This window comes from Cricetulus griseus, chromosome 5, assembly GCF_003668045.3.
Source record: "Cricetulus griseus strain 17A/GY chromosome 5, alternate assembly CriGri-PICRH-1.0, whole genome shotgun sequence".
NCBI classification, from domain to species: Eukaryota; Metazoa; Chordata; class Mammalia; order Rodentia; family Cricetidae; genus Cricetulus; species Cricetulus griseus.
The window spans coordinates 76,606,104-76,631,377 of record NC_048598.1 but is presented as its reverse complement, the minus strand read 5'-3'; the positions used below and the strand labels follow the sequence as shown (position 1 = coordinate 76,631,377).

Here is a 25,274-nt window from a genome sequence, read left to right as displayed (position 1 = left end):
GTCCATTAAGTTGGGAAAAATATGAATAAATTTCCATATATGAAACATATATATCTATATATCTATATATATATTTATAGTTCTAAGTGATGGCAGTTTACATAGATGTATTACTTTTTATATTAGTAATGCAGAAACTTTAAGCTGTCAAATTTTTTCTTATTACTGATTTATTTAGGCTGTCATTTTTTACTTGGTTTTTCAGGCTATTCATTTGTGTTTGAAATGAACCTTTCATAGATTAACAGAAGTTAGCTTCAAATTTAGATAATGCATTACTCATTTAAATATTGATTTTTAGTCCTTCCAGATTAAAAAAGAAAAAAGGAGTGAGTGAAGGAAGGAAAATGAAATACAGCTTTATTAATTGGGAAATATTATCAGTTAATATCTATAATCATTGAATTATAAATAAGGAACTTTTAGATAATCTTCTTGTATAAAATATAACAAATATAAAATATAACAAAAACATTGTATCTGTTTTGGGTATTTGGGGAATTCCCATATCTACTCTCAGATTTGGTAATTCTCTAGAAGCCTTCACTGAACTTGCTGAATCTTGTTATATTCTCAGTTGTGGTTTATGTACAAATAAATCAGCCAAAGAGTTCTCCTGTTTCCTTCCATGGAGTGAGGACAGTGTTGTTATCCCTCAGCACAATGTAACATACATGTTGAACTGAACATTGCCAGTCTAGGTTTTCTTTACTTTTTAATGAGTTTTGTTCAACATGGCATGCTTAACTGATTATTAATCTCCAGTCCTTTCAAGAGTAGAAGTCACACCATGTGGTTCAAAGATCCTACCATAAATCATATTTTTAGACTGGTAACCAGTGCTGCAGGCAAAATGTTTCATTAGCCATTCCAAGGCCTAGAAATCACCTCCCAGTAGCTGAAAACCATGCCCTTTTAAAGGTATGATTAATACCTGACTATATTAATCTACTAAATAATTTCTCAAATCTGATTGCTGCCATTTGATTTAGATGAGAGCATTTTGTGTTTTGTTGAACTAAATATCTTCTATATTTCTCAAATTGTCCACACATAATTTTAGAACCAAGTCAGCATTTACAACATGACAAATAGGCAAGAATAGACAAGCATTGAAAAATTCTGGATTCTGGTTGATTTTGTGTGAACAATCAGGTCACTTGGTTTAAGTTGCCAAACTGTTTCTGGTAACACCTTTATTGACTGGCATGGTTTTACATCCCTCCTTCCTTGTTTTCCTTAAACCAACATCATTTTGAAGCTGCTAAACTTGATCTGGCTCTTAGTGTTTAATTCCCTTTGCCCAGAAACAACTTCCTCATCTGATTCTCCAATTTTGTCTTTATCTGACTCCTACTTTTCACTTAGATTTCACTTTGCTCTGTTTCTGTGTATCCCAATATAATTGTGCACACATGCATTTACACACCTAATAATTTGAACATTCACTAGATTATGTGTGTTGTGAGGAAGTTATCTCTAGAACCTGGCAATGACTATTACTAATTCATAGTAAACAGTGCCAGTGAATGTTTGTAGATCAGGTGATGTGGTTTCAGTTGTATCTTCTCTTTGACATTTTTAAAATTTTTATTGGAGTTGAGTGGTTTTATTTCTTACTATTCACAAACATCATTTTGTATTATTTGATTGAATCTTAATTCCATATGTGGCATTTGGGCCATTGCTTATTATTTTAATACAAACAGAAGTTGCAGTTAAGGGCATGTTCTTGTGAATTCTGGGCAGAAAATGATGTTTATATATTGAAGCTAAATGGTCTTTGTTTTTAATGGAGTCATACTGTATTATCTTTTACAGCATTTTTTCTTCTTGGTCAAGGATTCTGGCAGCTGGCTTGATATTGGAACCAGGTATTGTACATAGTCACACTGACTTCAGTATCTTGGTATGGGTACCATTATGACTTCAGGCAAGTACAGAAAGTAGCATAGATTTTAAGGCTCTGAGATTAGACGCCTTTTTTCTAATTCTTGGTATGAACACACTGGCAGGTATTTTCATGGGATGCTGTGGGAGAGGAGGATGGATGTTTAGTCTGGAGAGAAGTGGGACCACAGAAAGATATAAGAGGGATTCATGAATCTGGAATCTCAATGTAACTCTCCGGTGTCTTCCTGTGTTCTTATAATCTCACAATCACTTCTTGGAAAAACAAAGCTATTCAGACTTCACTGTGAATTTTATGTGTTGGTTTAAATTTCATACCATCGTTATCTGCCTTGTAGAAGCCTTAAGGGGACACTGTACCACACTGTTACATAAAGCATAATCTGAGCGAGTCAGCTTCCTCTTTTTCCTGTGATCTGATTATCACTTGAAGTAATCTGTTTAAATTCTTCTTCCTGAAACGAAAGCAAAGTTGTTCCTCCCCTTCCCACCCCAAAGGTTTCTGAGACAGAATATGTTTTTATAAGCTTATTTTAGTTAATATTTAGTCACACTTTGAGCTTCTGGAAATTTGTGTGGGCTTATGTAAGACTGTGCATTAGACACTTCTCTCAAAACTCCCAGTTTGTACCTGTCTCCATTTTCAGGCACATTGGATGCCCTCAGACCTGGGATCTGATGTGAATCTACATAAGAATCTAGGCCTAATGACAGGTTTCTAATGCACATATAAGCAACACTAATTGAAATTTGTGGGTCATAAAAAGAAAGTGGATATGAATTTAGGAGAGAGAGCTGCATGAGAAGGGAAGATTAGAAGGAAGGAAATGTGAATATATATATGATCATAATTCATTATTATATACAAATATGTGTAAAGCAAAAAGCCTGGCACAGTGACATGTGTCTTTAATTGTAGTGATGGGGAGGCAGAGCTGGGGGATCCCTGGGACTTGCTGGGCAGCTAATCTTATGGATTCTATGAGTTCCAGGTTCAGAGTGAAACCCTGTCTCAAAAAATAGTATAGAACAATAGAGAAACACATCCAACACCAGCCTCTGGCCTCTGCACATACTCACACATATATGTACGCTTACTCACATGCACATGAACATGTACACAGAGACTCACACACACACACACACACACACATACACACACAGAGACAGAGAGAGAGAGACAGAGACAGAGAGAGACAGAGAGAGAGAGAAATACACATAGCTCTATGACATGGCCACTCAATTTCTAGGTATTATCTAAGAGAAGGAAAAATGTGCACAGAATGATTTGTATAGGAATTTTTATAGTGACTACTTGCCATTGAAAATAAATGAATGCTAGATTGACTCAGCCTTGTAGACAGAGCTTAGAACTGCAGTGAATGAAAGAAACAGGGTACACAGTGTATTGTTTCCACTTATATAAAATTGCAATCTATAGCTCTATAAAGAGAATCAATGGTTATGGAGGTCTGAGGAATGTGGGGCTGATTCAGAGGAGCATGTGGGAGCTTCTGTGGGGATGGAAATGTTTTCGATGTCTTAACAATGATGATGGTCACATGAGTGTACCATTTGTCAAAACTCAGCTAACTGGTCACTTAAAATACTCTATTTTCTCACATGGAACTTTTATCTTAATTGATAAAGAAAAACAACTAAGATATCTAACTGAAATTGAAATAAACATGACATAATATAAATTAAATCTTCTCTCCTAGCAGGGTCTTAAATTCCTTTTTTTTTTTTTTAATGCTCAATGAACAGAAGCATGATGATACTACTGATTCATGCTAGGGAGATCACTATCCTTTAGAAGATCTTACAGAGAGAACTAGAATTGCTGTTCTGAGAAGTGAGAAAGAAGGAATGAGATCTTTACTCTTCACTGTCCCTTTTTCTCATTCTGCTTCCTGGTATTCCATTTCCTGCTGGAAATGAAAAGGAGAGTGCTTAGATGGCACTGGAGTCAGGATCAGAACTCTGTGTCTGGATGACTCTTTGAAGCTTAATTAGAGATGGGGGGAGACATATGTGCAGCATTTGCAAGGGGATGCCTTCATACCTCCTTGTGAAGAGATTTTATTTTCATTTCACATAATAAGGGATATGAGGAACATTGTAGTTGGAAGGCGTGAACATCCCTGAATTCATCCAATCCAATTATCCCTTGTCAGATTAAGTTTCTGAAGGCAATTTGAGGAGTCCAACTGGAGTGCAGAGAAATGCCCTTGACTCAGAGTAGGGTTGTGCATTACAGTTCACATCCCATCTACCCAAAATTGGTCATTTGGAGTGTGCCTCCTCAAAGGCAGTATAGTGGCTGTTCAGAAGCCAGGAGTTCATTTAGCACAGGCCAAGTAAAAACAACAAAACACTCACACTTGAGTTGAAAGTCCAAGATGTCAGTCAGAGGATTTCACCCAGTCACACTTCACCAAAATAACTATACTTATATTATGCTGTTATTTGCAGTATCTCCCAACAGGTTATCCCAACACAGAGAAGTTGGTGTTACCTTATCCAGCAGATGTATTTACTGCCTCCATCTGACTCTGGCACCCTGGAGAGATTGCAATTGGCTTATGCTATAGGGCCCATAAATAGTTGAGCTTAGCGGCAGCACTTCAGTGGTAGAGGCTCTGGTTTTCTTACTGCTCCCTCTGTCTGGACTTAAAGAGAATTTTCCAGAGGGTGTGTTTTACAAAAGCAAACAAACATGGGACTTTGAGCTAGCTGCAGTGACTATCTCAGTTACCGTCAACCTTGTGGTGTGAAGATTGCAACTTTGGTGACAGTTTCCACTCAAACTGTGGTTCAGAACTGAGTGAAAGGGGGCTGCAGGTGCTAGCTTGGTGTTAGGATACTTGTAGCAAGCACAGGACATGATTCATGCCCCAGAGCTGTTTAGAAAAGGTGACTTTGTATCTAATGGTGTTACAATTTACAGAGGGACCATTCACTAAGTTTTGAACTGTATAAATTAGGGGTTTAAGTGAGAAAGAATCGCATATCTGGATCATATAGTGATGCTGGTTTTAGTTTGGGGGAACATTTGTACTGATTTCTTAGTGACTATATTAAGTTAGCTTTCTAGCTGTGCTGTGGTGGCGCATGTCTTTCATCCCAGCATTTGGGAGCCAGAGCAGGCAGATTTCTGTGAGTACAATGCCAACCTGGTCTACAGAGTGAGTTCCAGGACAGCCAAGGCTACACAGAGAAACCCTGTCTTGAAAGAACAAACAAAAAAATTATCTTTCTATTAACAGTTTATAGAGAATCCTTTTCCCTCACATCCTCACTATTTTTTTTTTATCTTCTTGATTAAAACTATCTGACTAGGAGAGAGAGAATCTCAATGTCATTTTGATTTGCATTTCCCTAGTGGTCAATGGAGCTGAACAGTTATTGTAGATTGTTCTTTGAGCCACCTTTGCAGTTTACTAGCCCGCTTGCTGATTGCTTCACTTGTTCTTTTAGTGTTGATTGTTGATTTCTTTTTGTGTTGTGGGTATTAATACTGTATTGGCAGAAAAGCTAGTGAGAATTTTCTCCCGCTCTGTAGGCTTTCTCTTTATTTTCCTCTTTGCTTTGCAGAAGCTTTTGAATTGGCTGAAAGCCCATTTGTTGATTTTTGCATATGTTTTACTGAGCTCTGCAGTCTTATTCAGTAAGTTCTCTATGCCTAAAGCCAGAAGTGTTTTCCCTGCATTTTCCATTGGTAGTGTCAGAGTTCCAGGTCTTGCATTAAAGTTTTTGGCCCATTTGGAGTTAATTTTTGTCCAAAATGATAGAGAAATTTGGTTTCCGTCTTCTGCATGAAGTTATCTGGGTCCATTTGTTTAAAGACTGTTGAAACACAGTCTAAGAATAGAGTCGTAAGAGGGGACTGAGTGCTTTTGAGAAAACTCCAAGAGGACAAGACAATGGTCTTGTAACCTCAGTTTCCATAAAAACAAAATTGAGCCAGTTGGTGGTGGCATATACCTTAATCCTAGTACTTAGGAGGCAGAGGCAGGCATATCTGGTGAGTTTGAGGCCAGCCTGGTCTACAGAGAGAGTTCCAGGACAGGCAGAGCTATTACACAGAGAACTCCTGTCTCAAAAATAACCAGATAGATGGATAGATAGATAGATAGATAGATAGATAGATAGATAGATAGAGGGATAGAGCCACAGAATCATTCTTGGAATGTTTTCAGACCCCTCCCAGGTGTAATGAATAGGAGTGAGTTTATTTATTACATCTGGGTATTTCCATTTGTTTATATGCATCTATGGTAAAACACGTTTTTGTCATGTGCAGCTTGTCCTTGTGATTATATACAACTTAAACTTGAGAGAACTGTACTCAGGTGACCTTTCTTAATCCTCAGGTTATAGATTGTCTGATGCTCTGAATAAAGTTGGTTGTCATATGAGACTTTAATTTCCCTAAATTTTAGGCTCCATTCTCCAAGGTCCAACTGCCAACTAGAGTGATAAACAGCTGTGTTTCTTTCCTAATGTATGTTTTTAACATCTTATTAAGAATTAGAAATCACCGGGCAGTGGTGGCGCACACCTTTAATCCCAGCACTCAGGAAGCAGAGGCAGGCGGATCTCTGTGAGTTCAAGACCAGCTTGGTCTACAAGAGCTAGTTCCAGGATAGCCTCCAAAGCCACAGGGAAACCTTGTCTCGAAAAACAAAAAAAAAAAAAAAAAATTAGAAATCAAGAATTGTATAGGTCTGCTTCTGGACCTGCTTTTCCATTCTGTTGGTCTGCTTTTGTGCAAATGCCATGCTTTAAAAAAAGAAAAGAAAAAACCAAAAACAAACAACTATGGGGGGTTGGGGGGAGGAGAGGGAGAGGGAGAGGGAGAAGGGATTGACATGTGAAGCAAGCTTGTTCATAAGTTGAACTAATAGAAAAAAAAGATACCACAGCACACAGTTTTGTTTATCCAAACTGGAACATTGGGCTAATATACAGAAGTTTCCCAACCTGTTCAGCAGGTCTCTGCTGCTGAAATATCTTCCTGTTCTATTTTCCTGTGTTTGTTATTGAAAGGAAGGTGGCCTCACTGCCATGCCCCCACTCCTACTTTGGGCAGATATTGCTGCTCAATTAGAGGCCAAGCCAGTCAGAAGAAAAGGTGCAGGCCATGCCAGCCAGAAAGACCATACCAACCAGAACATATAGGAAGACTCAGACTCCTTGCTAGACCAGAGACCATACCAACCTCCAGAACTCCAACATAGGCAATACAGTAAATACAAAGCAAAGCATCACCAACAGAGTAGGAGAGATGGAAGGCAGACTCTCAGGCATTGAAGATACAATAGAAGAAATTGATAGCATCAGTCAAAGAAAATATTAAATCTAAAAGATTCCTGACACAAAACATACACAAAGTCTGGGACACTATGAAAAGACCAAAACCTGCAAATGATAGGAATAGAAGAAGGAGAAGAATCCCAGCTCAATGGCCCAGAAAATATGTTTAACAAAGTCACACAAGAAAAATTTCCTAACTTAAGAAAGGATATACGTAACTTAAAGAAGGGCAAGTCTATCTGTCCAGAAGGTACTATAAGGAAAATGCCAAACCAAGGAGATAAACTACACCCATGAAAACAAGAAATAATCTCACACCTGCAAAACCAAAAGAAGGGAAACACACACACCCTACCACTACTACCACCACCACCAACAACAAAATAACAGGAATTAACAATCATTGGTCATTAATATCTCTCAGTGTCAATGAACTCAATTCCCCAATAAAAAGACACAGGCTAACAGAATGGATGCAAAAACAGGACTCATCCTGCTGCAAGAAACACACCTCAACATCAAAGATAGACGTTACTTAGAGTAAAGGGTTGGAAAAAGGTTTTCCAATCAAATGCTCCCAAGAAGCAAGCTCAGGTAGCTATTCTAATATCTAACATAATATGCTTAAAATGAAAATCAAAAGAGATGAAGTATACTTCATACTCATTGGGGAAAAAAATTCTGCCAAGATGACTTTTCAATTCTTAACATCTTTGCTCCAAACACAGGGGCACCCATGTTTGTCAAAGAAACATTACTAAAGCTTAAGTCACACAGCGAACCTCACACATTAATATTGGGGACTTCAGTACCCCACTTTCAACAATAGTTCATCTAGGCAAAAACTAAACAGAGCAATAATGGAACTTACAGATGTTATGAACCAAGTGAACCTAACATATCTACAGAACATTTCACCCAAACGCAAAGAATATACCATCTTGTCAGCACCTCATGGAACTTTCTTCAAAATTGACTACATACTTGGACACAAAGCATGTCTTAATAGATACAAGAAAATTGAAATAACCCCATGGATTCTAGCTGGATTTCAATAATAACATGAAGTGTACAAACTCTCTATTGAATGATTATTGGGTCAAGGCAGTAATAAAAAAAATTAAATTCTTCCTATATTTCAATGGAAATGAATGCACAACATACCCAAATTTATGGGATATAACAAAAGCGTGTTAAGAGGAAATTTTGTAGCACTAAGTGCCTATATAAAAAAATTGGAGAAATTTCATGTTAGCAACTTAAGAACATATCTGAAAGCTCTGGAACAAAAAGAAACAAACACACCAAAGAAGAGTAGATGAAAGGAAATAATCAAGCTAGGGCTGAAATCAATACAATAGAAACAAACTGAACTACAAAGAATCAATGAAGCAGAGTTGGTTCTTTGAGAAAATAGCAAGATAGACAAACTCTTACTCAAACTAACTAAAAGACAGAATATCCAACTTAAAATCTGAAACAAAAAGGGGGACAAAACAGACACAGAGGAAATGCACAGGGTCATTAGTTCATACTTTAAGTACCTGTACTCCACGTTAGAAAATGTAAAAGAAATGGATAATTTTTTCAATTGATACCACTTACCAAAGTTAAATCAAGAACAGATAATTTAAACAGACTAAAGTGTCTCAATGAAAACAAGCCCAGGGCCAGATGGTTTCTGCACAGAATTCTACCAGACTTTCAAAGAAGAGCTATTGCCAATACTCTTAAAAATACTCCAAAAAATAAAAATATAAGAAACATTGCCAAATTCATTTTGTGGGGCCACTGCTACCCTGATACCTAAACCACACGAAGATTCAACAAAGAGAATTACAGACCAGTTTCCCTCATGAGTGTTGATGCAAAAATACTAAATAAGATACTGGCAAACTGAATCCAAGAAGACATCAAAACGATCATCCACCATGATCAAGTAGGGTTCATCCCAGAGATGCAGGGATGGTTCAACATGTGAAAATCTGTCAATGTAATCAATCCACCACATAAACTGAAGAAAAAAGATGAATCCCGTTAGATGCTGAAAAAGCCTTTGAAAAAAAAAATCCAACACCTCTTCATGATAAAGGACTTGGAGCAATCAGGGATAAAAGGATCATACCTAAACATAATAAAGGCAATTTGCAGCAAGCCAATAGATGAGATCAAATTAAATGGAGAGAAACTCAAAGCAGTTCCACTAAAATCAGGAACATTCTCTCCATATCTATGAAATATAGTACTTCAGGATCTACATAGAGCAGTAAGACAACAAAAGGAGACCAAGAGGATTCAAATTGGAAAGGAAGAAGTTAAAGTATCACTATTTGCAGATGATATGATAGTATACATACACAATCCCAAAATTCACCGGGGAACTCCTACCATTGGTAAACATCTTCAGTGAAGTGGCTAGAGAGAAGATTAACTAAAAAAAAAAAAACAAAAAACAAAAAACAAAACAGTAGCCCTCCCTTATACAAATAACAAAGTGGCTGAGAAGGAAAACAGGGAAACAACACCCTTCATAATAGCCACAAATAATGTAGAGTATCTTGGGATAACTCTAACCAAGCAAGTGAATGACTGGTTTGACAAAAATCTTCAAGTCTTTTTTTTCTTTTTTTTTAAACTTAAATTAGAAACAAGCTTCTTTTACATGTCAATCTCAGTTCCCTCTCCTTCTCTTCCTCCCCTGTCCCTCACTGACCCCCTTTCTGCTCCCCAGGGAGAGTGAGACCGTCCATGGGGGATCTTCAAAGTGTGTCATATCATTTGGAGTAGGGCCTATACCCTCTCTGGTGTGTCTAAGCTGAGAGAGTATCTCTCTCTGTGGAGAAGGCTCCCAAAGTTCATTTATGTACTAGGGGTAAATACTGATCCACTACCCCATAGATTGTCCAGACCTCCAAACTGACTTGCTTCAAGAGGTCTGGAACAGTCCTATGCTGGTTTCCCAGCTATCAGTGGGGGGTCCATGAGCAACCCCTCGTTCAGGTCAGCTGTTTCTGTGGGTTTCTCCCGCCTGGTCTTGACCCCTTTGCTCATCACCCCTCCCTCTCTGCATGATTCCAGAGTTCATCTCAGCATTTAGCTATTAGTGTCTGCATCTGCTTACATCTAAATGAACTAGATGAACTAGATGAGCGCACTAGGATGGCATATAATGTAGTCATCAATCTCATTATTGGAGAAGTGCCTTTAAGGTAGCATCTCGACTATTGGTTAGATAAGATCTTCAAGTCTTTGAAGAAAGAAATTGAAGAGGATACCAGAAGATGGAAAGATCTCCCATGCTCAGGATTAACATAATAAAAATAGCCATCTTACTAAAAGTAATCTACAGATTCAATGTAATCCCCATCAAAATTCCAACATAATTCTTTGTAGACCTTGAAAGAACAATACTCAACTTTCTATGGCAAAACAAAAAACCCAGGATAACTAAAACACGCCTTCCTGTACATTAAAAGAATGTCTAGAAGTGTCACTATTGAGTTCAAGCTCTTCTACAGAGGTATAGTAATAAAAACCACATGGTATTGTCATAAAATTGAGAGGATTATCAGTGGAATCAAATTGAAGGCACAGAAATAATCCACAAACTTATGAACATCTGATTCTTTTGATAAAGAACTCAGAAGACATCTTCAAGAAATGGTTCTTTTCTAACTGGATGATTATATGTAGAAGAATGCAAATAGATCTGTATCTGTCACCAAGCACAAAACTCAAGTCCAAGTGGATCAAAGACCTCGGCATAAAACTAGGTATGGAGAACCTGACAGAAGAGATAGTGGGGAATAGCCTTGAATGTATTGGCATAGGAGAGAACTTCCTGAAGAGAACACCAATAGTACAGGCACCAAGATCGTCGATTAATAAATGGAATCTCATGAAACTGAAAAGCTTCTGTAAGGCAAAGGACACAATTAATAGGACAAAAGGGCAGTCTACAGTCTGGGAAAGATTTTTACCAATTCCACATCTGACAGAGGGCTAATATCCAAATATATAGAGAACTCTGAACAGACTAGACATCAACAAACCAAATAATCCAACTAAAAAACAGGGTACAGATCTAAACAGAATTCTTAGCAGTGGAATCTCAAATTGCCAAGAAATACTTAAAGAAGTGTTCAACACCCGTAGTTATCAGAAAATGCAAATCAAAATGACTTAGAGATTCCATCTTGTACTTCTTAGAATGGCTAAGATCAAAAACACAGGTGACGTCTCATGCCGGAGAAGATATGGAACAAAGGGAACACTCCTCCATTGTTGGTGGGAGTGCAAATCTGTACACCCACTTTGAAAATCAATATGGCAGTTCCTCAGAAAATTGAGACTCGATATACCTCTATATCAGCTATATCACTCTTGGGTATACACAAAAAGAAAGCTCCATCCTATCAAACAAGGACACTATTCATAATAGCCAGAAACCGGAAACATGTCCCTCAACCAAAGAATAAATAAAGAAAATGTGGTATGCCAGATGGTGGTGGCACATGCCTTTAATGCCAGCACTTGGAAGGCAGAAGCAGATAGATCTCTGTGAGTTTGAGGCCACCCTGGTCTACAGAACTAGTTCTAGGACAACTAGGGCTATTACACGGAGAAACCCTGTCTCAAGAAACCAAAATAAGTAAACAAACAAAAGAGTCCATACTTGGATGTCGGTGGGAAGGGGAAATAAAATATATATTACAGATGGACTGGTGGTGGATGGGGATAGAGCAGGAGGGATCAGGTGGGAGGCTAGGGCTTAAGAGAGGTAGTGCTGGGAGAGACAACTGCAATTGGGGGTCATTTCAGGGGCAAGGTAGAAACCTAGTGCAGTGGAAACTCCCTGGAATCTATAAATTTTGTGAAGATTACTAGTAATTGGAGATAGAGAGCCCAACCGGCCATCTTCTGTAGCCAGGCAAGGCTTCCAGTGGAGGGACTGGGACACATATGCAGCCACAAATCCTTTGACCTACAATTTGGTCTGCCTGCAAGATATGCTGGGGTAAAAGTAGCACAGAACTCATGGAAGCAGCCAACTAATGACTGTTCCAGCTTGAGACCAATGTCATGATACTGCCTGGAGGGACAGGAACCAGAGTCTGGATAGCCCAGAGACCTAGGATAGAACCAAACATGACTGGGGGGGAAAAGTCAATGAAATGATTCCTAATGGTATTCTGTTGTACTCATAGACTGGAACTTGGCATAATTGTCACCAGAGGTTTCATTCAGCATCTGGTAGGAACAGTTGGTGATATCCACAGCCAAACATTAGGAATAGCTAGGAGAATCCTTTGGAAGAGGAGTAGGAAGGAATGTAGGAGCCAGGGGTTTCAAGAGAACACAGCCCACAAAATCAACTAAGCAGGGCTCATAAGGGCTCACAGATACTGAAGTGACAATCCAGGAGCCTGTATGGGTGTGACCTAGTTCATCTGCATATATGTTATGATTATGTAGCTTGCTGTTCTTGTGGGACTTCCAATAGAGAAGAGTCTGTGTCTGACTCTTTTGCCTGCTCTTGGGACCCTTTTTTTTTCCTTCTGGGTTGCCTTGTCCAGCTTTAATGTGAGGGTGTGTGCCTAGTCTTACTGTAACTTGCTATGACCATTTTTGGTTGCTACCTGGGAAGCTACTCTTTTCTGAAGGGAAATGGAGATCTGAGGGAGAGGGGAGGTAGCAGGTTGCTGGGAGGAAAGGAGGGACAGGAAACTGTGGTCAGAATTAATATATGAGAGAAGAAATAAATTTTAAAATAATAAATTTTAAAAAGTAATGAAAAATAAGAAAAGAAGATGATTATAATGGGGAGGAGGGTTGCTAGGGAAGAGATGTCAGGGTGGAGGGATAGCAAAAATGAAATGTAATTACCTTTTCTAAATGAAATTGCTCCTGGTGGTTGCTACATTGTGACTGTTGTTGATACTCTTGTTGGTCAACTGGAACTTGAATTCTTCACATTGCATGGTGTGTGACTGGTCTCATGGGCAAGGTACTGTTTACACATTTTCATGGACATGCAAACTATTGCCAGGGAAAATCTAGGTCATAAGTGAGGAAACATGGCAAGATTCAGATCTGAAGCACCAGACAATAAGGCCCACATATCAAAGCCTCATCATGCTGTTCATTGTGAAAATGTTGCTTTTCAGTTCAGGTTTTAACTGTTCCTTTTTGAAGGTATATTTGAAAAGCAATGATGTTGTCTGTCTTACTGCTTACATCACTAAACTCACTGACAGTTTCCTTAGTGGGAAACTGGCCTGTGTGAATTGGGTCTTAGGCTGTTTTGCCTTGGTGACAAGTTTTCTTTCTAAACTTCTCTGTGTTAAAATGTAGCTAATATCCTCAGGCACTCCATGTCTGTTATTCACAGGAATATCCTCACTATTCTGTGAGCTTATAAACACTGAAATGCTGACAAAATGCCAGAATTTTAGACAGGAATAGCAAAGCAGCTCACTAGCCTTGTGAGCTTGGCTAACATATCTATGACATTTTTATAGTGTTACCTCAGCTGTTAATTGCAAGTTAATAAAAAGTGATTGTTTCTTTAAAAACAACATAAAAAAATACCACACCACATATCTATTTGGGATTATGGTACTCTCTGTTTACAGTGCATCTTCAGAGATGATTCCAAAATTAAATGAGAACTCTGAAAACATATATTACAGCCTACACAGGCAGCTGAAGTCTGGGTTGTGCTGAGGACCTATGGCATGAGTTGACCCTTTAATAATCATGTGACACATACCCTGCCCCAGTCTTAAAACTGTTCAGCTGACAGACATAATTTAGTATTTTGGACTTTTGATCTTAAAATTTTATCTTCATTTATTTCAGGTCATAAAGTTTATAGGGGGTTGCCTTTTATGTTGTATGCAGAAGGTACATTTTTTTAAACTAAAGAAAAAAATTGTTAAGTAATTTTCGTAATTATAAACAAGTGTTTATTATTTTAATATATTTTAGTACATGTTAAATACATAATGATCAGGCTCATGACATTTTCATAATGTTCATTTTTAGCATATTCACATCTCCATTGCCCTCTTAGCTCCTTCCATTCCCACTGACCCCCCCTTCCCAGCTAGACCCCTTCTACTTTCATGTCTTAAGAGCATATATTTAAAGTTATGATCCAGATATATTTGGAGTGAGGTGAACAGAGTCGGAATTAGTTTGATTGAGCTAAAGTTGGTTCTGATAATGATGCTCATTTATTCTTTGTTTCTTATGCACACTATTGTTATACCACATTAAAATATAAATGACAACTAGAATATTTGTCATAAGGAAAACTGATGATCCTGTTCAGTCACCTTTGACTATCCAAATATGATTATCATAAAATAATCTCTACTCTTGGACTGAATATCAAACTCTATTCGAGCAATGAGTGTCACCCTTTTCTGCTCTTCTACCTTTGAAAGGTCTGACCTGCTTCTGTAGCCCATCACCTTCATGGAAGAAAATGCAATCAAGCTTTTATCATTCATTGTATGGTTTGAATAGAATATAAGGCAAATCCTGGATGCTGCTCCACCACATACACTCCCCAACCTCCCCGCCCTGTACACACTCACACATGTACACCTCTTTGGGATTGCTGATTTCAATGTCAGCATAGTTGTAGGAGGAGACTGGAAACAGCTGAAATAATTTCAAGTTGACATTTGCAGTTGCTTTAATACTGTTAATGCCTAGAAGACTCCAGAACTTGATTGATTCAGAATATCCCTGCCAGATGCCTGATGGTGCATAGTGTGGGGATAATGAGCTTTTCCACTGCTTCCTACCAGTGGTGTTAGCTTGAGCAAGCTGCAAGGCTGGCATTTAAGGCATAGTGAGAGGGCAAGTGATCTGTGGGATGAATTAATTTTATAGATGGCCTGTTCATTAGACTAAAAGATGGACCACTTAACTGTTTACAACACTTTTGTTAAGAGATCCTGTTTGATTTGATATCTTGACCTAAAAATCTGATAGCAGATTTAACAAAACTAAAATACAGTGACATGTAATCACCCTCTTGTTCTCATTTCCTCATCTTCCAACTGTCCCCTCTCCTTTTGTTGTAGGATAATTTGCATATCATAATATTCATGGATATTAGGCTTTAAGTTAAATGAGTGTTACAAATAATTTAAATTATCAAATTTCTGGAGTACTACAACTCATTAGGATATAATATTTTTAAACATTTCCATCACTTTAACATTCCCTTGAGCCTGCTGATACAGTCCATACTGTTTCCATAAACATTCCCAGACAATGATAGTCTGCTTCTGTCTTCATGGGTTTGTTAGGTCTTGATGTTTCTGTAAGCAGAATCGTAAATGTTGTTTACATCTGTATTCTCACATTTTGTGTATTTTTGCATTTATTTATACTGCAACTTGTACCAATACTTGGTTCTTTTCTTTGCTGAAGTGTATTCTACTGTACTAACATTGTGTTCTGTTTGTTCCTCTTAGAACACCCTTGTTATAATGTCATCATAGTTCTCATAGTTTTTGTTTGTTTTTAATATACATGTCTCCCAACCTGTTTGCCTGGTTGCCTTTAGAACTAGATCAGATTGAGCATCATCAGATTTTATCCTTAAGGCTTAGTGCTGGCAGTACTCTTTCCCTTATTCAGCTTATCTCTGACTACAAAGGAGAGTCCCTGGCCTGGGCAGCAAACATTTTATAGCATGAAGAAGTTGTATTTGTTAAATCTAGCTTACTGGGTGTAGGGTTTCAATTCCATACCAAGGTACAGGTTTTGAAATGTACTGCAAGAATGCAGAAACCATGTATACTTGAAGATGTCCAGATTAAGTGTGAAGGCCTTTGAGTTTTATGGCTAGTGCCTGGAAAATATGTGAACATCAAATAATGTATCAGAAGCTTATCATGGAAAATACCAGAAGCATTGGAAAGTTTCCCACTGTTTAATGACTTAGTGATAACTTCTGTTCAAAGTGATGCTGTACATTTCTGTATCCTTAATGTGCAAATACATACAGGCCTTTAAAAGTAAACATAGTAGGCATAGTAGAGAGTGAGTTCAGAGAATAGAGGGTTGGTACCATGTATAGCCTAGTAGGTTATCATGAGGAATTAGGAATTTATTCCAAATACAAGGTAAAACACTGGACTACTGGGTAATTTGATTTGTTCCAAGTTTTTGAAACAGTGACCACAGAATAGAGGAAATACTGTAGGTCAAGAACAAGAGTATAGCAGAGAGATTGTTGTGAAATGCAGAGAATAAGTTAAAAGACTTGGGTAGCAATTCAAAAGGTAACAAGAGGCTAGACTTAGATTAGGAGAATTAGGAGAACTAGATGGAGTAGAAATAGAGAGGACTCATTCATGAGTCCTGTCTTAAGTGGTGAATGCAGATGTACTTGCTGAAGTAGGAGATGAACAACTGGATTTCAGGTATATCTCCAAGGGACCTTGAGAAAATTGAGATAATGGTCAAGTCCTAAGAAAATTAGTTGTAACAATTGTTGTCCAGCCTCAGAACTGTTCCCATGCAGAGAGACATCAGTATATATATCACTTGTCTTGCAGTTTTTCTTGGTTTGTTTCTTTATATCTGTAGCCAAGATTTTCAGGAAGTCTTCTCCGATCAAATCTGATCTCTATTAACCTTGAAGGAATCCACAGCCTTTTGTTTCCATAACTCTCCCCCAGTGTAATACATTTTCTGATTTCCATTTTAAAATTAAGATATCCCTAAAGTATCTAGACTATTTTAACTTAGAAGTCCCTTTTACAATTCATTGTCGGTCAGTAGTTGTCATTCACTCATTAGCATTAAAAAAATTCAAAGTCAATACAACACCATTCAGGATCCAGACTCCCTGTGTATTTCCCATCTTTATGTAGCTTTCCTTTATATTACTTTACTCTTTCTTTCAAGACTTTATTATTTTGAAACTATTTATTTTTTCCTATGACTGTCTACACCTATTTTCTTTCTTTTTTTTAATGTATTTTTTTAATTTCCAGTTTTGTTGGGAAGCCAGAATTTCCTCATGGATAATCAATGCTTTCAGTCATACCAGAAGTGTTAGACTAGCCGTCTTCATTTAAAATAAAATGTTGGCCAAACATATGTTCTGAATCAGCGTAGACATCTGTGTTTCAGTCATTCTTCAAATAAAAATACTGTCCTGTGGAAAAAAGAGCACATAGTTCCCACTACAACTGTGACAACCACACAAGTGCTTTTCCTTGTGAGAGGCAACCCTCTGTTGTGGCTTGTGGTCTGCAACATGTTCTATGTGTATTTCCTATTTCCTCACACAGGATGTCAAAGGTCAGGATCTCTGTGTGTGTTTGTGCGTCTGCAATGTATATATGTTCAGTCTATGCATACATGGTGTGTGTGTGAGTGTGAATATGCAGAGTTCAGAGGAGGATGTTGAGTGTCCTCTTCTATGGCTCTCTCTCTCTCTCTCTTTTTTTTTTTGTCTTGAGACAGTCTTTCACTGAATCCAGAGCTATGCTGGAGGCCAGAAAGTATCAGCAATCCTTCTATATCTATGCTCCACGGTGCTGGGGTTACAGTACTGGACTGGCCATACCCAGATTTTTATGTGGGTTCTAAGGATTTGAACTCAAGTCCTCATGCTTGCATGGCAAGCGCTTCTACTTGCTGAGCATCCCATGGTTGAAATTTTATAAACTTAACTTTCATTCATGTTGCACCAGTACTATTTTTCCCTTGCAGGTGTTGGTGCAGAGAGGGTAAGAGACTCCTCAAACAATATACACTATTGTCATACACTCTTGGTTGCCCACTGGGACTTAATAACAAGACCCAATTTGCTGAAGATACTGCACGTTTTGGTCATAGGACTTACAACTTAAGTTAACGTGTTTCTCTTCATCTATGTTTTGCCTTTTACCTTTCTTTTCTTATGTCCTATTTCCACTGCTTCCTCCATGACTGGCTGGCTGGTGGTGGCTGCCTGGCCCTGGGTGTTTCCCTCTCATTCTCCCTTATTCTCTCCTCTCTTCTTTCCTGATCCTAGATTCCTTCCTCTTCCTACTTATTCTCTCTGACTTCCAGCTCTGCCTATCCCTCTACAGCCTAGCTATTGGCCATTCAACTTTTTATTAGGCCAATCAGATGCCTTCAGTAGGCAAGGTGAAACAGCAACACATCTTTCCATAATTAAACAAATGCATTATAAACAAATGTTGCACACCTTTACATAGTTAAAATAATATTCTACAACATAAATTTAACACATCTTTGCCTACTTAAAGTAATATTCCACAACACCAGCCAGTGTCGTATTTTATCTGATCCACAAATTGAGAATAAAAAGAGAAGTATTTTTATTTTGAAATAATGACTCATTTCCATTTGGTTATAAGAAACAATACAGAGAAATGCTGTCTACCCTCTGTGCACATTCCCCTATGGTAACTTCATGCAAAGTCACAGTACAACAAGGATATCATTGATGCTGTCAAGAGAGAACATTCCTGTCCCATAAAGACCATTTGGCCACATCCTCTCTCCCTAACCTCCATCTTCTCCTTAAGCCCTGGAAACCATTGCTCTGTTTTCTAATTCTATAGTTTTGTTATTTCATAAATGTTCTATAATGAGGGTTTGTAGTCTATTCTTCAGTCAGGAACTCAGGTTCTTCTATGGTTGTTTTTTTTTTTTTTTTTTTTTTTTTTTTTTTGTTGTTGTTGTTGTTGTTGTTGTTGTTGTTGTTGTTGTTGAAACAGTCTCAGCTGGTCAGTCATCCCCTTACTGAAGGACATAATTATTTCCAATTTGGCTATTTTGAAGAGACCATCTGTAAACATTCCTGGGAGCATAACTTATACTCCCCTTCATAGGTGTGTGTGTGTGTGTGTGTGTATGCGTGTATGCATTCACAGTTTTCGGGAGTTGCATGCTCAATCTATAAGAAACTACCATAGTTTTCCACAGTAACTGTACCAGAGAGCAGTGGTCCAGCTTCTCTGTATCCTTGTGGACACTGGACATTGACAGTGGTTTTGTTTCATTGTTTTTGTTTTTAGTTTTTATTTATTTTATTTTTGCAGTACAAGTCGGTGTATAACCGTGTCTCATTTTGGCTTTAATCAGCATTTCATAGTAGGTAATGATGTTGAACATTCTTTCGTCTGTTCCTTTGTTGTCTGTAGCTTCTTTCTCTAGTAAAATTCTATTCATGCCTTTTGCTTATTTTTTTACATTGAATTGTTTGTTGTTTTTACTATTGTGCATAGGGGATTTATTATATATTCTGTAATTTGAATGAGGTTTTTTTAAATATATGGTTTGCTAAAATTTCTTTTAATAAATTTCTTGTCTTCTTATCCTCTTAGCAGGGTCTCTCATAGTATAAAAGTACTTTATTTTGATAAAGTTCAGTTCATTAGATTTTTTAGACTGTTTTAGTGTCACGACCTAGAACTCTTTGTTTAGTTCCAGGTCCTAATGACTTTCCCCTGGTTTGTTTGTTTTCTAAAATTGTTATATTTTTATATCCATATTCATGGCCCACTTTAGTTAACTGTGTGTCAAGTGTGTGAATCACCTATAACTGTATAACTATGTTGGATGTGTGGTTTGTACTCCCAGGCAGGGTAGGGGAAGTGCATATTTCCTTCACAGCTTTTCAGTGTTCCATATACTTTGATTTTCATTTTTATTTTCTTCAAATATTTTTAATTTTTTTATTATCTTTTATTGACTTGTATGTGTGTGAGTGTGCGTGTATGTATCTATGTGTCAGCAGTCATGACATATCACAGATGTAGAGATCAGAGGACAACTTGTAGGAATCAGTTCTCTCCTTCTACCTTATGGATGCCAAGACTGGAACTCCAGTTGTCAGGCCCAGTGGCAAGTGCCTTTATCTGCTGAGCCATCTCCCCAGCCCCCAATTTAAATATGTATCTAAATTTTCCTTTGAAACTGAGTCTTTGAGCTTTACATGGTGAGATATCTCTAAAATCACAACACTTGAGATGGGCAAGTAGGAAAATCATGAGGTCAACCTGTGCTGAACAGAGAGCTCTAGGCAACTTGGGCTACATAATGAGATCCTGCTTTAGGAGATCAGAAGGGGGAAAAGTACATCTTTAGTCCATGGATTATGTGTAAGTATGTTATTTTGAAATGTTAATAGATTTTCCTGATGTTACTAATACTTAGTTTGATTGTGTTCTGTTAGTGGTTGGTGTTGTGTGGGATGATGAAAAAGGTCACTCCAGATGTAATTCAGGTTCTGTAGCAGCAGAGACGAAGAGTCTTTATGAAGTGAACTTCAAACAGCCATGCAAAGGTTACACAAGGTTTATTGATTATTACACAAAAGTTGTGGTTTTTTGTGTGGGGGGGTGTAAAACAAGTTCCTCATACCAAAGCCCTTGATCTAATCTATATTTACTGAAGGAAAACACCACACCTCTGCAACCTTAGTTCTTATTGTGTACTGTTTGCAGTACCCAATAATGTAAGACACTCCAGATGTTCCAGTAGCTTTTTGTGACCAAAGTCATGCAAATACTGTAAAGCTCCATCAGAAGAACAATTCTATGGATAAGAGAAAACAATCGTTGTTTTCTACAGTGATTTCTTCACAATCAATATACTTCTAGAAAGGAACTATTCATCCCGAAGTTAACCCTAAATAAAATGATTCTACTAATTTTTCCACTGCAGTGTGATCTGTATAATTTCCGTTCCTACAAACTTGTTAAGGTTGATGTTTTGACAGGGTGTATCTAGCAAGTATGAGGATTAAAAATAACCACATTTTGCTGTTCTTGAGGCTAGAGTTGTAAAGCTAGCTGTAAGATGCTGTTGGTTGATAATAGTGTTGACTTACGTGACCTTGTTAACTGCTTTGTGTTCTCCAAGCAAATATTGAGAAAATGGTGTCTTTGTTCCCTGTTATTAATATAGCCATTATTTTTGTTAATGTTTACATGATATACAGCTTGAGCATTACTAATTCCCAGATCCAGAACATTCTAAAATCTAAACTTTTTGAGCACTAGCACCATGAAAAATTACATCTCTGGCATCATAGGACAGGTTACATTCAAAACAGGCACACTGAAAATCATGTGTAAAAATCATCTCCAGGCTGTGTTTACATATAGCAAATGAATCCTGTGGTTAGAATTAGATCCCACCCTTAAGATAGCATGTTATATCTATGCAAATGACATGGTCTGCATCTTCTCATTCTTGTTACTTTCCCCCTGCCTTTACCATTGTAATTGCAGTCTCATGAACAGCATATGTTTTAGTAATGTTTTTATTGCCTCTCTCAACCACTTATTTAGGTTATCTTTAATGTGATTAACAATAGCTATGGCTTTAGTTTGCTGTGTTATTTTTTGCTGCTGTTCTGTCCTATGTCTCCTGTGTTTTGTTTGAACTTTTTTTTACCATTGCATTTTCACTTGTCTGCAGTGTTTTTTACCATATCTCTTTGTCTGGATTTTTAAGTGGTTGGTTGCTCAAGGTGTATTATATATGCACAGCTACTCACAGTCTGGCAGTGGCATTTTATCACTTTACATCCTTTTACAAATCTTGCTACCACTCCTGATTTGTAATGTAACCACCTTAAAATTTAATCTCTTCTACTTGCATTTGAAGCCACACCAGAGCTATCCTTTTGTTTCAACTGTTAGATATAACATAGAAAACTCAAGAGGGAAAGGCACATATTTAGCTTTTGCCATCAACTCAATACAGCTGGGAAGAAGAATCCTTAGTTGAGAAATTGTGTTAGTTGAATTGGCCCAAGGGCATGTTATTGGGGCAGTTTAATTGCTAGTTTATATAGGGAGGACATCCAGTGGAGGGGTGATGCCATCCCTAGGTAGGTAGGCCTGGGTTTGGTAAGAAAGGTAGCTGAGCAAGCCAGAAACCAGCATTTCCTTCATGGTCTCTGATCTATTACATCCCCTTGATGATGCTGTAATCTTTAAGCTAAAATAAACCCCTCCCTCCCTAGGTTGGTTTTGGTCAGTTGCTAGTCAGGGTTCTCTAGAAGAATAGCACCAGTAGTATGAATACATATGTCCATCAGTTAAGGCAGTCAAGACTTCTTCAACAAGGCTCTTTAGTTGGGTGATTCTGATCTGTGGACAGTTGATGTTAAAATCAACTGTAATGGTCACAGTAATGGAGAAACAAACTAGGACAGCAAGCCTAATGCATTTATTCAGACTTTTGCCTACAAAGTTCATCCTTCATTATTTCAGCTCATTGCTTTTTATTTCATTTTCATTATATCTGGAGAACCTCTTCAGATATTCTGAGACATTAAATTCTTTGGGGTTTTGTTTGTTTGTCACCTGAGGATATCTGGATTTTTTTTTTTTTCCATCAAGGAAAAGGGCTATTTTCCTTGAATTTGGTGTGTGTTTTCTTTTTTCCCAACAGCATTTGATAAGGGTGTGCCTTTCTAGTTTCCAAGTTTTCTGGTGAGGTGTGCTTTTATTCAGATAGTTTTTTTTTTTTTTTTTTTCCATTACTGACAAAGTGTAATTTCTCTCAGCTGCTTTCAAATTCTGTTTGTTTTCAAACATTTAATGTCTGTGTAAATTGCTTTGAGTTTCTACTGCATCAAGTTGGCTCACTTCTGCAGTCTGTTAGATAAATGTCTTTGGCAAGCAGCAGAACTTCCCAGCTACTTTTCCTATGAATATTTTGTTTCTCTCTCTTCTTTTTCCTTCTGCAACTCCAAAGACATAAATGTTAGACCTTGTATTATAGTCCCCAGGTTTTTAGAGAATGCACTTTGTTGTCTGTGTTTGGCAGGGGATGAGTTTATACTTTCTATGTCTTTTATCCTAATGTTTGCAGTTTTTTGTTTGTTTTGTCTTACTTCTCCCTCAGTTTCACTATTAAGCCCATCTGTTGAATTTCTATATTGGTTATTTTATCTTTTGGGTCTAAAATTTCAATCAGTTTTTTATGGCTTCTTTTCTTGCTGAGAATATCACATTCTTGGCCCTTCCTAGAATCCTCTGAGCTGCCCCACCTTCCCCTTTCAGCCTACTCTGACAGGGAGAGGTGGGAGGCATGAGGAGGATGGACGGCATTGAGTGCCTGTGACGATAAGTCTTTACTCCATCCACCCAAGCCCCGCCGCCACGTGGGCGCCCAGAATAACACACTGAGTCTTATATTAGTTTACAGTGCTGCTGGCCAATTGACTAGGATTTCTTATATGGTAGCTCAGTCTTAATTATCAACCATAATCATAAGACTTATCTTATGGAGGATGCCTTCCGCTGGCATGGCGGCTCTAGAGAGAAGAGCGCAGGAGGAAGAGGAATGGCAAGAGGAAGCACCCTGCTTATATTCTGAGTCTGCCTACTATGTCACTTCCTGCCTGGATCTCTGCTACATTTCCCAGAATCCTCCTTGACTCCTAGTCCCTCCTAACTTGCTTCTTCATTGGCCAACAGTACTTTATTCAATAATCAGTAAGATATACACAGAAGGACATTCCCCATCAAGTGCCCTTTGCAAACAGGTGAGACTAGAGGTCTAGGTTCCCAGCTTGACTTTTACTGGAACAGATAGGGGATTGGCTGCCAGTTTTCGTGTAGAGTCTGATAAAACAGGATGTTTAGTATATAAACGTGTCTGTCTTCCTGAGCTGCTTTTTACCTTGTGTACCCCTTGCCTAGGAAAGGTCTTGAAGAACTGGTATTTCTTATCTAGCAGAGTTTTGCCTGTGCCAGTTGCATCTCTGCTACCTGCTCCTTTCTTACAACTTAGGTTAGGTGTGTTTGAGACAAAAGGAAATCCAGGAACTTCGTTGTAGTATTCAATGGCTCCCCAAAACCCGAGCCCTTCTGCTGTCCTTTTCCTGACACTTAAGAGTCAGCTTTTGCTCACTTATTTATGTATTATGTCCAGAGTTTTTAGTCTTACTTAGCAGAGGGAATGGGAAAGTACAACAGCTCCATTTCTTGAAAGGGTTTGCTGGGTTTTTGGTTTGAGTTTTTTCTTTTTTAATCTTTGTGATTTTCTGAAAGTATATTTTCCCAGTATCTCTGCCATGATAAACTTTAGTTACCTTGTTTTAGAAGGCTTTAAAGTAAGATCAGTCAACCAGTCACTAGATGCTGTATAACAAAACTTTAACATGGTTCATTTAATTTTAGTCAAATATAGTAAAATTGATCTTGTATTTTGGCGGAGTTTTTCAAAAGCATTACATTAAAATAGATATCAAAATTTTTATTCCAGTGCAGCTTAATGATAAAACAGTCCTGGAGTTGTTATTTTAATTTTAAAGTAACTATAATTGTTAATGGTTTTGCCAATAATAGGTAAGATCTATATTTATTTCAGATCAAAATAAAAATACACAGTCAGCAAAGTTTTAGTAGGTAAAATTTCCAGTACAGTATCCCATTATCTTATTTTTATAATGAAAATAATGGGTATTTTAAAACTCTTACTATAGAGTAGTTAACTGTCATCAGTTAAGGATCTGGTTTTGTTTTGTTTTGTTTTTTTTCCTTTGGTCGGAAGTCTACCCTAAAACATGCCTTATTTCTAAGGCTGTAAATCCTTGTTATTTTATTAGCCAATTCTTTGTTTTCTCTCTTAAATAAACTTAGCAATAAGGCCAACCTAGAAAAGACTGTAGATGAGAACCTCCGACCAAGTCTTTCTAGAGTAAACCTTCACAGATTGTGGAACACTCCAAAAGAAAAAGTCTGCACAGAGTAGAAGGCTCTTCCTTCCTGACTTGAGGGACCTTGCCTTACAACAGGCTGATGCTAAATTAAAGCCAAATTAAACCTTATGGTCTAGAGGCCAGCTTGATTGAATAATTTTAGTTGAATCTTCTTTCTTTTGCCAAAAGTCTGGGAGATGGTCTCTTCAATTCTGAGACTCATGATGGGATGAACCCTTTGCACATGAAATCAGTTTCTCTAGTGGCAAAGAATGAACACTAGTGGTGTGTGTCAGAGGTATCTTTATACTGTCCCATCCTTGCCAGCACC

At 37.7% G+C, this 25,274-nt stretch overlaps 1 protein-coding gene across 3 annotated transcripts in view; it reads left to right on the top strand.

Annotated features, from left to right (window-relative positions):
• Pign (phosphatidylinositol glycan anchor biosynthesis class N) overlaps window positions 1-25,274 on the top strand; it is a 137,158-nt gene that overhangs the window by 94,193 nt on the left and 17,691 nt on the right. For all 3 annotated transcript variants that reach the window (XR_003485762.2, XM_027417857.2, XM_027417856.2), the window contains exon 28: window positions 1,822-1,874. Coding sequence is in view for 2 of the 3 variants with exons in the window: in XM_027417857.2 (XP_027273658.1) it covers window positions 1,822-1,874 (53 nt within the window). In the remaining variant the exon portion in view is untranslated. The remainder of the gene's footprint in view (window positions 1-1,821; window positions 1,875-25,274) is intronic.